This window comes from Colletotrichum truncatum, assembly GCF_014235925.2.
Source record: "Colletotrichum truncatum strain CMES1059 chromosome Unknown Contig_0009, whole genome shotgun sequence".
NCBI classification, from domain to species: domain Eukaryota; kingdom Fungi; phylum Ascomycota; class Sordariomycetes; order Glomerellales; family Glomerellaceae; genus Colletotrichum; species Colletotrichum truncatum.
This window is the reverse complement of record NW_027222406.1, coordinates 353,836-368,569: the sequence shown is the minus strand read 5'-3', so window position 1 is coordinate 368,569 and position 14,734 is coordinate 353,836. Positions and strand designations below refer to the sequence as shown.

The following is a 14,734-nucleotide window of genomic DNA, read 5'->3' as shown; positions in this document are numbered from 1 at the left end:
ATTCGATCTGGCAAACTAGTGTGTCAACATGCCTAGGCCTTCTAAGCAAGTACCCCCAACGCTACGCTGAATGACTTGTTCGCCGAGCAGACTAAATAACATACTCAAGTGCTGGTTTTGCCCAATACTCTTCTGAAAAGGCAGCCATACATCACCTTGCTAAGCAGGCCTGTTGACAACACCAGCGTCTTTGGAACGTCCCCAAGACGGCCTGCTGCTGTACAAAAAATACCAACCCAGTCTTCGGGTCACCCGCCACTTTAAAGCCTTTTTATACGCCAGAAATCCATCAACATCGCCAGAGAGCAGACGGGGTATCGAGAAGATTCAAGGAACACTGTTAAAAGCGTATCGTCCAATCAATATGTCAGGAAAGTGCCTGAACATTTGCAGTCATGAAGTAAAAAGCTTTGGGTCAGTGAGAAAATCATAATCACAATCCTACCTTGATGTAGACTTTTAGGAGTCTACTCTTTGCCATGTATTTCGTATTTTGGTCGGCCGGTTAGTCGATCGCACCGCCGATTGCTGTGCCGAACATCCGCCGATACCATCAATTGTGGCACTGGAGAACTCGACAGACCTATATTCGGTCGTATCCAAAGACACACCATGAGGTTAGTTGAAGGTTGACGGAAGCTCAAGGGCGACGACGCTTGACGTCTGTGTTGTTACTGGTGTTAGTCTATCGATACAACTTAAGTCTTTTGCAGGCATGGAGTGTACCTTTCTCAGCTTCCTCTTCTAACAGGTCGTCCGCAACTGATCGAGGGCGTTTGCCAGCGACCAAAGGGGACTCCGACACTTCATTGTCGCCTTGACCAGGGAACTCTCTCCAATCTATCTCCGCCAATTCGTCATTGTCCACCCCGGTATTGGTGCCAGTGCCTTCATTCTCAGGCATGTCGATGTTTAAGTCAAGCTCGTTATGTTCGTATGTGGTATCATCACCACTCAAAGTTGACGTTGCGCTGGTGTTGTTAGGTGTTACCTTATCCGCTGAGCCTTCATTGGTGCCTTCAGTGATCTGGCCCACAGCGGCTGTATCGTCTTCGCCATCCGGCCAATGCTGATCGTCCTCAACGGCGTTATGTAGATCTGCTTCTTCCGTGTCTCCACTGGCAAAGGAATGAGAGGCTTCGATTTCTGTGACTTGGATGGAATTGTCAGCATTTGTTATTAGAGAAAAGCCCATGCTAGAATCCAAAGCAGCAGAATGCGAATGATGAAAACGAGAATGAGATATGACATCCACGGGACCATCTAGGTGTGGAAAACCAAGTAAGGTCTGCCGGTTATGTCGAGCATCCTCTCTTGTCATCTGTATCGGCGATGCGTATGCGACATTGCTATCTTCCACCACCCGCTCTGTGGTGAAGGGCGATACACAAAGGTTGCAAATGCAGGGCTGAGGGTAAAAGCAGGGAGTAACTAAGGAAGAGCCGGATTTACCATTTCTGTCAGATGTTTGGGGCTCTTGATCCTCCATCAGATCTATCATGCTGTTTCCAACAAGGTCGATGTCCGCAACCGCCGTAGACTCGTCCATGAGGGAAAAATCTGTATCCACCATGGTTGTCTCGGCATCCAGGTCATCGGTGACTATGACTTCTTGATTGAGGGTGTCATCGCCAGCAGGATCGTGAACTTGAGTGGCATCCTCATCCTCTTCGGCATTGCTGGCACCAACATCAGCATCCTTGTTGAATTTATCTTCTTCGAGTTGATCTTGTTCTTCGACTTGATCATTCTCATCGGCTTGATCGTCTTCATCGACTTGACTGTCTTGCCCAACTTGGCCCTGTCCATCCTCTTGATCATCGCGCGCGCTTTCGCCAGGTGAGTTCGGCCACGCAGTAGCATCAGCGTTGTCTTCTTCTCCGATCATACCAGTTAAATCATCCATTATGTCAGGTTCATCCGCCTCACTGTGTGCCTGAGATGCGAAGTAGTAGCTGACCTCGTCAAGGCCCTTGCCATTGTACGCATCGTCAACGAGCGAAAGCCAGCGCTTTTTACAGTTTGGCCTCGTTACTAGTAGCGCATATAACGGCTTTGATGCTTCAGGATCTTGGTTCTTGACGAGTGAATCAAAAACTGAAATCACCTGACCAAGAGTAATGTCTGAGATCTCATCTGGCTGGGTAGACTTCGAGGATGTTAGAAAAATTCCCACGTCAGATGTAAAAGGACTTACTTCAGCAAACTCAAGCCCCAACTCGTCGATCTGGAACACGAGTTCGTCGAAGGGGCCTAACTCGTTGGCAAGTTCCCGACGAAAACCTGCCAACACACCCTCCATCTTGCAGTGCAGAAGTGACAGATCATCGAAGAAGCACTCCTTGCCTGCGCTATCGGGCGAGTTATAGAAGAAGGGGTATTCAACGCCCTTGTATGAAACCGTAATGACTGGAATATCCATGTCCTCATTCGATGGCGTATCAATAGACTCGGGGGATTGCATATTGGCAATCACCTCATCTTCATAGTCCATGTGTTCGTGAACTGAAGTATCGTCACCGGTCGCCGCATATTCTTGTCCATCATTTGCCAAGTCATCAATATTCTGGGTATCGACATCATCTCCAACATCGATTGCAACGCCGTTCTCGGTTTCATTCTGGGAAGCAGGATCAGGCACTTCGACCGTGTTACGATCTTCGACACCTTCATCTGTATGGGCGTGGCTGGCGTTCTCTTGGTCGAGATCGTAGCTTTCTGGTTGCGCTTCGATGTCCTCCGCTGAAGCATCAGCAGGTGCGTTGCCATCTTCGAAATAGTCTATTTCGTGCAAATCACCATCCGCCTCTAGATCTTGAACGTCGTTGGCTTGCTCCTCAAAAGACGAGTCGACATCTGGCACAGCATTCTCTTGAATATTGATATCGGTAGCATCAGCATTGCCGCCTACGGAAGCAACAGATGTTTCTTCGCCCTCATAATACGTCTGTTGCTCTTCATCTACCAAGCTCTCAGAAAAGTCCGCGTTCTCCGCGGCGTTCGTTTCTTCGTCGACTAGTTGCCAGTCGCTCTTTTCAGAATAAAGGTGGCCCGCGCCCGAGTTTTCAACCGGTCCGTTGTTGTTATTGTTATCTTCCCAGCTTATTTCATTTTCGTTGAAGATTGCCGATTTAGGTTCTTGAGTGGCTTCGTTGATCGGAATGGCGCTCTCGTCATTGTTTGTGCCAATGTGGTCTTGCTCATTACCCTCGAGCTGGGCATCGCTAGACACACCAACAGGCTCAACCGCATCTTGTGCATCCATCGTTTCCAACGATCTTTCAGTGCCCCCAGATGCACCAGCACTGAACTGAGCGTTGGCCGAGAATGAGCTATGGTTAGGGCCATTCGCGGTAACCGCATCATCTTCGGAGTAATCTATGTACTCCTCAGGGTGCTGAGCTTCAAAGCTCAAGGACGGGATCGCTTCGGCCGCCATTTCCAGCGACTAATAAGCCGAATCGCCAAATGTTCAACAAGAGGAGATGAGCTGTCTGTATCTAAAAGGTATTGTGCTTGGGTTGTTGACGAAGTTGAGACCGTGGGTTCGGTTGCCTGCTCTGACTTGATGGAATCCAACAGGATGGATCGGAAAGGTACGGCGTTGGTTATACAGAATACTAAAGAGGTGCCTTGATTAAATAGAAGGTCAAAGGGAAGCTCTGTGAGGCCAAATACGAGAAGTCATATGCCCTGGAAAGAGGGATGGCATGGGACAAAGAGTAGAGATGGATGGCAATGGTGAGGCCAAGCAAGGCATATGCAGTGGAGTTGACTGAGGCGCGTGGAAATTTAAAAATGGCCCAGGCACCACCCCTCTACGTTCCTTAAGTGCAGCTTGACGCGCCTTCTCAAGGTAGCGTCGACCTTACCCTTTTCGGTCTAGACAGAGCCGCTGTACGTAAGGATTGGGTGGTCCGTGCACTGGCCAGATTCACACATTCGGACCTCAATATTCAAGCTCCCTATGTCAATGTGGTCCCGTCCCTCCTCTGGCCTGGGACCTTGAGTTGAAGTTGCGACAGCCACCCAACATCACCAATTCGTTTTACATCTGCCACAGCACTCCGTCCAAAATGGTGAAAACTACCTGCCACTCACTATTCCCACGGTGTTAGGATGCTGATTCGTCTAGGTTGTCCTCGCAGCGTCGATCTGCACCCGAGGCGGGAAAGCTGTCCTCTCCCGCCAGTTCAGGGAGATGCCACGATCTCGCATCGAGGCGCTCCTCGCGTCCTTCCCGAAGCTGGCCGACAGCGGTACCCAGCACACGACCGTCGAGCAAGATAATGTACGCTTTGTCTACCAGCCATTGGATGAGCTTTACATGGTTCTCATCACCAACCGCCAATCCAACATCCTCCAAGATATCGACTCTCTGCACCTGTTTGCGCAGGTGGTCACTAGCACATGCAAGAGCCTTGACGAGCGAGAGATTCTGAAGAATGCCTACGAACTGCTTAGCGCCTTTGACGAGCTTGTGACTCTTGGCTATCGCGAGAACTTGACCATTAGCCAGATCAAGACCTTCCTCGAGATGGAGAGTCACGAAGAGCGTATCCAAGAGATCATTGCGAGAGTCAGTCATCCCGGTCATTGGCAGAGACGACGATGCACTAACTTATCCTACAGAACAAAGAATTGGAAGCCACTGAGGAGCGCAAGCGCAAGGCCAAGCAGCTGGAGATGCAGCGCAAGGAGTCAGCCCGCGCTGGCCGTATTGGCGGTGGAATGCCGAGGACCCCCTCATACCCGACCTACACCCCTCCTACGCGCCCGACTCCGACGGATACATACGATTCATACGAGGCTGAGAAGAACAAGACCTTCAACAAGTGAGTTTGACGTTGGCAGGCCAGTAAAAATAGACAGCAACTAACGCGACTAGGCTGAGCGCACCCAAGGGCAAGGGTATGCAATTGGGCAAGAAGTCCAAAACGACGGACATGTTTGAGCGTGTCCGTGGCGAGATGGGAGCAGAGGTCGATGATACGCCCCTAATTACACCACAGCCGGTTCACGCTCCCGAGCCTGCAGCGGAATCTCGTGTCTCTTCAACTCTCGACCGCGACGCCATTCATGTCGTGGTCAACGAAGCTATCAGTGCCAAGCTTTCGCGAGAGGGTGCTTTGAATTCCCTCGCGATAAGTGGTGATCTCAACCTCCGCATCTCCGACCCTAGTTTGACGAAGGTCAAGTTAAACTTGACGGCAAACGCATCTCACGGCGCCCAGTTCCGAACGCACCCCAACGTTGACAAGAACCTCTTTAACAGCTCTAAGGTTATTCAGATGAGCAACACTGCCCGAGGTTTCCCTACGAACCAGTCCGTCGGTGTGCTGCGTTGGAGAGCGGCGGCCAAGGCAGACGACACCAGCGCCTGCCCCATTACCTTCACCGTCTGGATCAACAAGGATGCGGACAAGTATAACATGACGGTCGAGTACGAGCTGACGGGTGGTGACACGCTAAAGGATGTCAGTGTGATTATTCCTTACCAGGCTAGCGAGCCGGTGGTCTCCAGCTTCGATGCTTCGTATGAGGTTTCCGGTGACTCTCTTGAGTGGAACATCGGCACAGTCTCAGAAGACAATCCGAGTGGATCGTTCGAGTTCGAGGCTGAGACGAATGACGAGAACGATTTCTTCCCCATGACAGTTAGGTTCTCTAAGACGACTCCTTTTGTGGATGTTGACGTAAGTGAAGGCTATCAAGTGCATAAATCTGGAAGTTGCTAACGCAGTGATTAGGTCATTGGTGTATCGTTGATCGAAGAGGATGAGGAGGTAACCTTCTCTAAGGAGATCAAGTCCCATGCGGACAATTTCTTGATTGAGTAGAAAATGGGCAGGCTACTTTAGACAAACGTGAAGTGGACTGGAATTCAAAAGTTGAGCGCCAGCCCAGGAGTTTCCGAGCAGCGGTTTTACTTACAATGTTGGGAGATACTGGCCATTAAGTGTGGCTGCATGAAATGAAACGTACCTTAGAAGGCAGGATGCGCATACCTTCTGTGAAAAAGAAGCTGTTCTGTTGCTGTTAACTTCGTGTTCATTGCTTGCCCTGCATCCAGTAACTGAGAATTGCACATTAAAGTTGGTGACTAGACACTGAAGGCACAGTGCCAGGTCCTTCATTTTCAGCGACTGATCTGCACCCCAGTCCACTAACAGATGCCCATGGTTCCCACAAATTAAGAACGAGAATGCAAGTGAGATATGTGTGAAAGGCACGAACCTCAAAAAACCAGCAGGGGAACGCCAACACATTGAAGAATAGCACCTGCATGAGAATCTAGCCAACTTCCACACCACCTCAGAATCCGTCACAAAACATTTTCAACAAGGCTTGGTTGTTGCATTGTATCCCCCTCTACCTCATCAAAGAGCTTTCCCGACAGGGCCAGAAATGGTCCTTCGCAGAGGCATCAATCTTCCATCGTCACGAACAGCTTCGAGTTTTCGCAATGGCTGATCTCACACACCTTCAACTCTACAGCGAGACCAGGTACGACCATCGCGTTGCCGATGGATTTCCTTCCAGCAACCCAGCAGTAGATCTATCTGTTAGCTGGGATGCGTCAGGGAAAAATCTGCTGGTATATCGACCCAAGGACCAGGTCGTATCTAAAATCCACCAGTTCGCAAAGCCTGGCGAATCGGCGCCGGTGCCACAAGCCGTAAGATGGAAGCCTGATGGCAAGTATCTACATCCATGACGACTCGCGTTTAGCTTATTGACGAGAAACACAGGACAGTTTCTGGCGGTGGGTTGGAGTGATGGGTATGTGAGACTAATGGGACTAGAGAACAACAAAGCTGCACATCATATTCGCGTCGGCGGAGATTCCACAACTGCCCCCAGAATCACTCACATTGGCTGGTCGCGCAACGTCGTTGGAAAAATCCAAGCTAGCCACCAGCAGACAGGGCCTCAAGTATGGAAGAAGCTTATACCGGAGGAGTGGGATCTGCCGGGAAAGCCAGCCCCATTGGATCTGCCCCGGGAACTCGCGTTCTTGGAGGTCGACTCTGCTTTGCCCAAGATCAGTCCCTTGCCTACCGCTAGTGCTGGATCAGGGTAGGTCCGTTTGTCAGTCTTTAGAGTTCTAGACTGACCTTGATGTAGAGAAGACGGCCTCGTCTTTACGTTGCGGACTGGAGTTGAGTTCCTGTTCCAGCCCTTCAACATGGAAGACAGCGATCAAGTCTTCGTGATGGTTGTAGGCACAAGTGATGGCCGACTTCACCTAAGCATTTATGACTCCTTTGTCATTGGCGATTTCCGGTACACTCTTCCAACCTCCTTGTACAAGCCAGGCGTCTTGCAGCTCATGCAACATGCCTCGCATCCAGAGGTCTCGACACACTCGCTCCTGCTGAGGTCTTCGACCGACAATGACCCATCAGTGTACTTAGTCCCCATGGACTTGCCATTTATTCCCGCATCCCCTATTAACATTTCTCTTTTGGCCTCTAAGCTCACTACACTGCAAAAATTGCTACGATATGTGAAGCAAACACAGTTACACTTGCAGGTCGAGTACAGGAATACAAGGGAACTTCCCACAAAATTCCTGCGCAGTGTCGAAGGCGACCTGGAGCAGATGGCACGTGGACCAACAAATATCATCCAAGCTCTTTTCCACACAGTTGTCACTGGTCACGCATACGAGCCTGTTCGAGAGTGGCTAGTTGACAGTCTGGCTGAGCGTGTAAGTAGTTGACACGAGTACCCAGACAAACACCAAGACTGACAAAGCTGATAGGGCCACAAACGATGGGACAAAGCCGTCACATCAGGGCTTGAGAACTTGCGGGGTTTGGTCCACGAGAACCTTCTACCAGCTTTGGAACGATGCGCAATCATTCTCAGCCGTCTTCGAGGACTGGCCCAATTCTACGACTCTCGCGACGACATTGGCTTTTCCGTCGCCCAAATCACTCGGGCCATGGATATCGTCTCCTGCCTGACCATGGTGGGCCACAAGATACTCCTCAATGTAATGGATGAGCTTAATCTTTTCAATGCTTTTTCATCGTGGATGCGCTTTCAGATCGACCGACTCGCCGCCCCGGGTTCAGCTACTGACGAGTTGACGGAGAAGGAGGCTACGATGGAAACCAGCAAAGTTCTTGCTTACATTGAAGGTTATTTGATGCAAAGTCACATGGCCATTTTTCTCGATGAGGTTCCGAAAGACGATTACTCAAGTAACTGGGAGCGTGCTGAGAGTGGCGCGTCAATGCTTGACGAACTTACCACACAGCTTACCCGCCAGGAAGAGGGACTAGCTTACTTGAAGGCCTTCCCGAATGTAGGCTTCCTTGTGGACTATCTCACTGCTCGCGCGAACGGGATTTTTAAGGATATCGCCGAGGCACAGAAACGAAGTGTTCGCTTCGGACAGCCGACCAAAATCATTCTTGGAAGCAGGATCGCTAAAATAGACTCTACAATGTGCTCAGTGAAGACAGAGGTACCTCCAACAGTGACGCAGCGTCTGGTATTGGTTGCTAACAAGGTTCAAAGGACGGCGTTGACGGACTGTCATTCACCGCAGCAATCGCAGAGGGCCTTGATCAAGAATGCAAGTACTCTTTTCCGCGATGCGTCCTCTTCACTGGTCCTAACAAGTAAATAGTCTATATCTTCCGTACATCCATCCGCATAATCAACGGCATCAGCAGCAACGTCACCACAACCGTCTCAGCACTCTCCATAGAAGAAGGCAAAATCGTTGAACTTAAGTTCTTGAACAGCAACACGCTGGTCTTACTCGTGAGCAAACAAGGTATTAAGAGATATCTTCTACCATAATGTTTTCAACGTTTCTCACATGTTACTAGGACAAGCATCTAGCATCATCACTATTCCTATCCAGTGCCAAGCCCTCAATTACATACCCTACGAAGAGGGCAACCTTCCGGGGTACTCGCCACTCTCTGGGCGTCTCAGAGAAGAATGCACTGTAGCCACTCTATCCGAGGATCATACTTTCACGCCCGTGCAAATGGACATCCAGGATGCCACCAACGCCCGCGGCGAAATACCCGCACGAATTTGTCTTCTCGGTTCCAACCGGACCACGTACAAAGTTTTCGGCATCAATACTAAATCCATCTCGGGCACAACACCGGCCGAGACACCGCGACGAAGCGCTTAGAAGACGCCCGTGTCTGCCTCGCCGGGTAACATGTTTAAAGTACCGCCGAAGCGCTTCACACCGCGCAGTAAGAAGCGTATGGGTGTATTAGCATCCCTTCTAGAGACTTCCACACTGAATGAGCTGTCAAACATGCCATAGTCTTTGTGTTGGTAGAATACTGGAAGGCAAGTCCAACGAATGTGACAGGCGAAATAGAGAAATCAAATCAAATAATTCATTCGTAGACAAGACAGACGTACTTTACAAGCATGACCCCTAAGAACCACTGGCTCTTCTTTTGGTACTTCCCGCACTCCATCAGTCATCATTCAGATCTGCTCACTTTCTCGACTTGGTGATCTCAAAAAACTCGGTTACTCCCTGGACGACAGCCTCGACATTCATGTTAACGAGCGGCATTCGGTCATAGGAATCCTCCTTCATGATGGCGACAAGCGCAAGATACCTATCAACCTCGCGCAGCATAATGGGCCGCTGTGAGTCGTGTAGAACCATGCAGCTCTCTGCCCAGTTGCATGCCACCTGATCCTCGACCTTTGCATTCCACGGCTCAGCCTCGAGACGCTTTCGCTGGCCATCGGACCGCGGCCAAGATCCGTACACTTCGGTGATGTCGATAATCACATCAATGTAATCGGAACAGATTTCATAGCTCGCCATGTCCGCTGTTGCGGAGTCAGTGGCGATGTAGATCTTGGACAGTACGTCAAAGAGATACGCCTTTTCGAAGCGGCATGTACGACAGAGGTTGGTGAGCATGGCCTCGAGTGTGCCAAGCTGCGGGATGAGCTTCTGGATGACTTTTGAAAAGGCCTCAAAAATGGAGTGGTTGTAGATGGACGTCAGGTGGAACGTCACAGGCGCGTTCTCGAAGCCGTGATCCGACAGCTCATCCTGGATTCGGATGGTGATGTCGCGCTGGATATCGAGCTTGTAGTCATCTGACAGGCCGTCGACTTTGTGAATGAAAACCTCAATATTTATATTGGGGTAGAAACGTTGCAGGTTCAGGACAGTGGCGTTGAGGCGAGCGACGGCCTCGAGATAGTCATCCTGCGCGTCAATGACCCAAATCAGGGCACCGATCTCGCCGAAGATGGCGTCCATATCGAAATTTGGGTTCTCGAAGAAGTCGATCTGTCCAGGGAAATCCCAGACTTGGTAATCCATGAAGGATCTAGAGCTGTTAGTTGGCTATCTTGGGCAGGCGGGAAGGCATGTGGTTACTCACGCCATGGAGTCTTTTTGGATACGCGCTGTTGATTCAAGGAAGAGCGTTTCGTTCGGAGGAAGCTTGTGGAAGACAACACTCGATATTGAAGACTTGCCACTCCTTTGAGCAATCAATAAATTGTTTCGATGCTCAGTATTACGAATGTGTGCTCACCGTCTCTGGCCCATCAAGAGAAGTCTGGGCTTCCCTTTGCCTGGTGGCCCCATGGGAGCCTCCAGAGGCTTGCTCCCATCTTTTGTTGGCACTCCTTGAAGGCTCTGATTGTAGACACGCTGGAGCGTTAGTTGCGCTGGACTATAAATGACATCTTCACTTTTAATCCCTGTGCTGTCGACCACTTGGGACAGCAGGGATTCTGGCCATGTGACCATTTTGGGTCCTAGGCAACAAGTAATTATCCTTAGCTTTGTCCCTTCGGGACGTAGTCTCTGAATACAGCAATGCTGTGAATTGCAAATCTCTCACAGAGCTGTGGATATTTCTGCCACAACCTCAGAGGGCCTGAAACTACAAGACATAGGCTATATGTCTGCATAGGCCTTCAGACTGTAGGGACTCTTTGCCCGCTCTCGTTCAAGTCGCCCGCGGGCAGAGTTGCAGCTTGATAGGCCACAGGCCGAATACGACCGCTCCCGACGATTAGGCACAGCTGGAACCTGGCGTGAGGCTAGCGCATCCTCCTAAAAGATGAAGCCGCACTCGCCTGCTCAAATCCCTGCGTATTGCGAGACTAAGACGCTGCGCGCGCTGATCTCACCGTCACACAAGACCAGCATCATCCACAACAACAGTGACTCAGCCCTTCTGGTTCATATGACGAGGTCGTGACTCGACCACTCGTCGTACATAAGTCCTGGCCCTGCCTGGCCATCGTTGATAATAGTGGCGCGGCTGGCATAAGCTGACAAATTTCCAGCTGTGAAAGGAGCCTGCAGGAAATTACATTAAGTTGACAGAAGTCGTCTTCTCTGGCAGAGGCTCAAGTCAAGCGGCGAAGCCCTATGCTGTCCAACTCAGGTGACGGGTCTCATGAGTAGAAATCTTCTTGAGGCACAAAATGAAAGATATTGGGAGATGTAGCAGACGTGATGAGGTAGAAGTAAACAGTAAAGAAATAGCTGATGTCTCACCTCCATCTTCAACTTCTGAGCCTCAATACGCGGCTGAACAAGGGTGGTGATATGACACAATACCGCTGAAAACAATTCCGCCGTCGTTCGTCGAGGAACAACTCTCTGCCTGCAGCAACAGCGCTCAGTAAAGTTGCCCCGTAACCGCAGAGACCGACGAAGGATGAAGAAAAGCTGCCAACCCCAGCTAAAAGCCTCGACCACAGGGTAACTAATTCGTCTAGTAAATCAAAGAAGCAGCCCTTGAGATGGAAGACAATTTATGGTTGTCGTTAGAAATTCGTCCGCAGGACCAGTTTACGCCAGCCTACTACCGTGGTTAACTGTCGGAGGTCACTAGTAGTCGCAGCTGTGGAGTGGGTAAGGCGAGTGACGGGGTGAAGCAATTGGCAGGTGACCACGGGAGTGGAAGGATAATGCAGTAGCGGCGATAAGATAACGATCCGGAAGTGCAGTCCAATTAGGAACCTTGGCTGCTTGGGGTGCTTGGGTCCTCCTGAAAGCCCAATTTAATAATTAAGCGAGATCACATCCCTGCCCATCTACTCCATCTCACTCCACCTAAATCATCATGATGGCCAACCTTGCCAGGTAAATTGTACCTTGATGAAAATACGCAGCACAAGTAAACTTTGCAGACTTGTGTGGAATATCGACAGACTCGCTTTGAAGCTAGTAGTAGTCTTTGGGGAAGCCCCGGATTTACGTTTACATAAAGGTCAGCTCTCTGAATCATTGAGGGCGGTTTATAAGAGTAAATAAAGGTATAGTTAACGAATGCTTTATGGCCGAGTAAAGTTGGCTCCAAAGTCTATGAAGCTATCTTACTCCTACCCATGCCCGGATTACTAGAAAGTACATATACTATAGTTGACTAGTATCCCCAGAATGCAACTTAAAGCTACCGCCCAGGCAGGCTGTGATATGCAGAACTCCAAGTTCTACTTCCCTTTTTCTACGACACAGTGCTTTCGGTGCTTCCAGCCTCCAGGATTCCAATTTAAGTCGCCACTGCCTCAATCCAACTAAATAGCAATACAAAAGAAATATTAGGATAAATTTCGTCGTAGATTTAAGTCGTCTAGGAGGAGGCTGTAGATATGGCCGTCTTAGGGGAGCGGGAGAACAACGAGCTGACGAAGTTGCCCTTACGCTTTGTCTTCTTTGGGGGTGTTAGGTGGCTTTGGTTGATAGAAGATGTCTCAACCTCCTTGGTAGGTACCTCTCTCTTCTCATCTATGCTGGTAATGTTCTGGGCGTGTTGCTCGGGAATGGGAGGAATAGAAGGCGCATCAGTTGCGCTATGAGGAGGGGTAAGCTCATTGATGGCCATGGAGGTATCCTTTGGGCCTATCATGGACGTTCTTTTGAAATCGAAGACAGAGCCCTTCCTGGTTCCAACAATGGATCCATGTCGAAACGCAGACATGGACTAAAAAAAATTAGCATGACTGGCTTATATTGCTCCTATTCCTGGTGACTTGCCTTGCCAGCGATGCTCTTGCGGTTACGGGCACGACGCTCAGCAATAGTCTCCTCGGCTTCACCCGTTACCTCCGCAATCTGGGATGCAGTGGTCTTGCCGTTGCAGGCCATGTTCTCAGCAGGAACCTCAACGAATTTGACATAGCCTCGAGCGGGTGAGACGCCAATAGATTCGTGTAGGTGTTTCTGAAGCAGAGCAGCGTTTCTCTTATTCTTGGTGATGCCAACTTCATTAGTCAGAGCGTGCACAGCCAATGTGTAAGCTGGCTCGAAGGTGCCCCCAAACAGCATGCAGGCACCGTGCTGCAAGTTAACCACTATCGAAGATACTGGTCGCTGGTACCTGACAGAGAGCTGGTACGAAAAGTCGGTGATAAAGCTAAATTCGTCACTGATCTCGAGGGGTGTCAGTCACAGTGACATTTGTGTGAATGCAACAGGTACGACCTACGATCACGTTGGTACGAAGCTCAGCCATAACAATGGCTTCGCTATAGACGCGGTCCTTGACAACATTGGACTCTCTATCCCCTTGGAAAGCCTCCTCGTAGTATGAGCTACGGCGCTTGGCCATTTCGGTCTGTGTCTTGGACTTCCGGTTGTTACGAATGCCATCGCCAGGAAGTGAGTGGTTGACGTCCCTCGTTAATCCATCTCCTCCTCTCTCGACGATAGGGGCCGGCGCGGTAGACGGACGGCGACTCATCTTTCGGTCGCCGTAGGTAGAGAATCTGTTAGAGTTGGGTGCGATAGAAACCCGCTTGTTTTCGGGTGTGACCGGCGTGGAAACGACCTTATCGGTATTGAGGCTGGCAGCAGTGGTGGAAGGGTTCGGGGGGGAAGCTGGCGGGGAGAGTTGGTCGGCCATTTCTGCGACGTCTGTGAGGGCAGAACTTGAGATAAAAGGCGGACTTGGGAGTGCTTGGAGCTCGTGGGGGGCGTATTAGACGTATTCGGCTTGAAACGGCGTCTTACTAGCAGCGGCCGTGTTAGTCTCCTTCTCACCAACGCAGAAGTCTATTTAGCTTGACACGTACCGAAAGCGGCTCGAACGAATAACTTTTCACAAACAATTCCAACAAATTGAATCGAAGTTGTCGACTAGAGCCCCCTTGGACTTGGCGCAATGTCCTCAGCTGTCAAGCTATGAGAGTGAAGACAACTCGTGCACTTTGAAGCCCAGAGCTTTTCGTAGTAAGGAGATGGCGAGTGCCAGAAACGCAGGGTTGCAAGAGGTTGAAGGAGGGTCCAACCACCAGAAAACCGAGTTGCTGATATTTCCTTTCCCAATGTTGGTTCTCACACGCAGACAAGATGTGGCAGTAAGGATATGTTGTGAGAAGAAATTGTAAGTTTCGAGGGTTCAGCGAGAGGGGAACAGCTGGACGATCGAACCAAAAGGGAGTGTGACTGCATGTTGTTTAAGGGGACTGTTATATACGAGCAAGGACTACAGAGGTGTTGCTGGCTGTAGCCACAGTGCACCGCAAAGAGCTATGAGGGGCCACCAGGAATGGTTGAAAACGGAAGCAGCCAAGGCTCGATGCGCACCTCGTCTTTCTTTGCGCTTGACGAGCCCGGTTTCAATGCAAGACAGGCCGATCAGTATGAACGGAAGGAGGAAAGATAGAGAAAGGAGTCGGGCTGGACTGGGCTGGATTGGACAAACTTAACTCACCTCCTCTATCTCGGTCTCAGTTTGCCTCTGCTTTGCTC

General features: G+C 50.2%; 5 protein-coding genes across 5 annotated transcripts; 2 read left to right on the top strand and 3 right to left on the bottom strand.

The window, feature by feature from the left end:
- Nucleotides 1-640: 640 nt before the first annotated feature.
- CTRU02_212639 (conserved glutamic acid-rich protein) lies at nt 641-3,439 on the bottom strand (the record flags this gene model as incomplete). The annotated part of the gene is made up of 4 exons (XM_070205887.1): nt 641-663; nt 727-1,734; nt 1,795-2,149; nt 2,198-3,439. 4 exons carry the CDS (start codon nt 3,437-3,439, stop codon nt 641-643), a joined length of 2,628 nt encoding a protein of 875 aa, XP_070060280.1.
- A 637-nt stretch (nt 3,440-4,076) lies between these two features.
- On the top strand, nt 4,077-5,840 carry CTRU02_212638 (adaptor complexes medium subunit family protein; the record flags this gene model as incomplete). Its single annotated transcript, XM_070205886.1, has 5 exons — nt 4,077-4,079; nt 4,136-4,579; nt 4,633-4,835; nt 4,889-5,696; nt 5,751-5,840. 5 exons carry the CDS (start codon nt 4,077-4,079, stop codon nt 5,838-5,840), a joined length of 1,548 nt encoding a protein of 515 aa, XP_070060279.1.
- A 626-nt stretch (nt 5,841-6,466) lies between these two features.
- CTRU02_212637 (anaphase-promoting complex component cut20 apc4) lies at nt 6,467-9,166 on the top strand (the record flags this gene model as incomplete). Its single annotated transcript, XM_070205885.1, has 7 exons — nt 6,467-6,698; nt 6,753-7,080; nt 7,129-7,714; nt 7,769-8,479; nt 8,533-8,590; nt 8,642-8,794; nt 8,850-9,166. 7 exons carry the CDS (start codon nt 6,467-6,469, stop codon nt 9,164-9,166), a joined length of 2,385 nt encoding a protein of 794 aa, XP_070060278.1.
- A 321-nt stretch (nt 9,167-9,487) lies between these two features.
- CTRU02_212636 (uncharacterized protein) lies at nt 9,488-10,774 on the bottom strand (the record flags this gene model as incomplete). The annotated part of the gene is made up of 3 exons (XM_036723533.1): nt 9,488-10,346; nt 10,401-10,502; nt 10,557-10,774. 3 exons carry the CDS (start codon nt 10,772-10,774, stop codon nt 9,488-9,490), a joined length of 1,179 nt encoding a protein of 392 aa, XP_036584809.1.
- Nucleotides 10,775-12,614: 1,840 nt separating this feature from the next.
- On the bottom strand, nt 12,615-13,886 carry CTRU02_212635 (Macrophage migration inhibitory factor; the record flags this gene model as incomplete). Its single annotated transcript, XM_036723534.1, has 3 exons — nt 12,615-12,965; nt 13,019-13,414; nt 13,470-13,886. 3 exons carry the CDS (start codon nt 13,884-13,886, stop codon nt 12,615-12,617), a joined length of 1,164 nt encoding a protein of 387 aa, XP_036584810.1.
- Nucleotides 13,887-14,734: the final 848 nt, after the last annotated feature.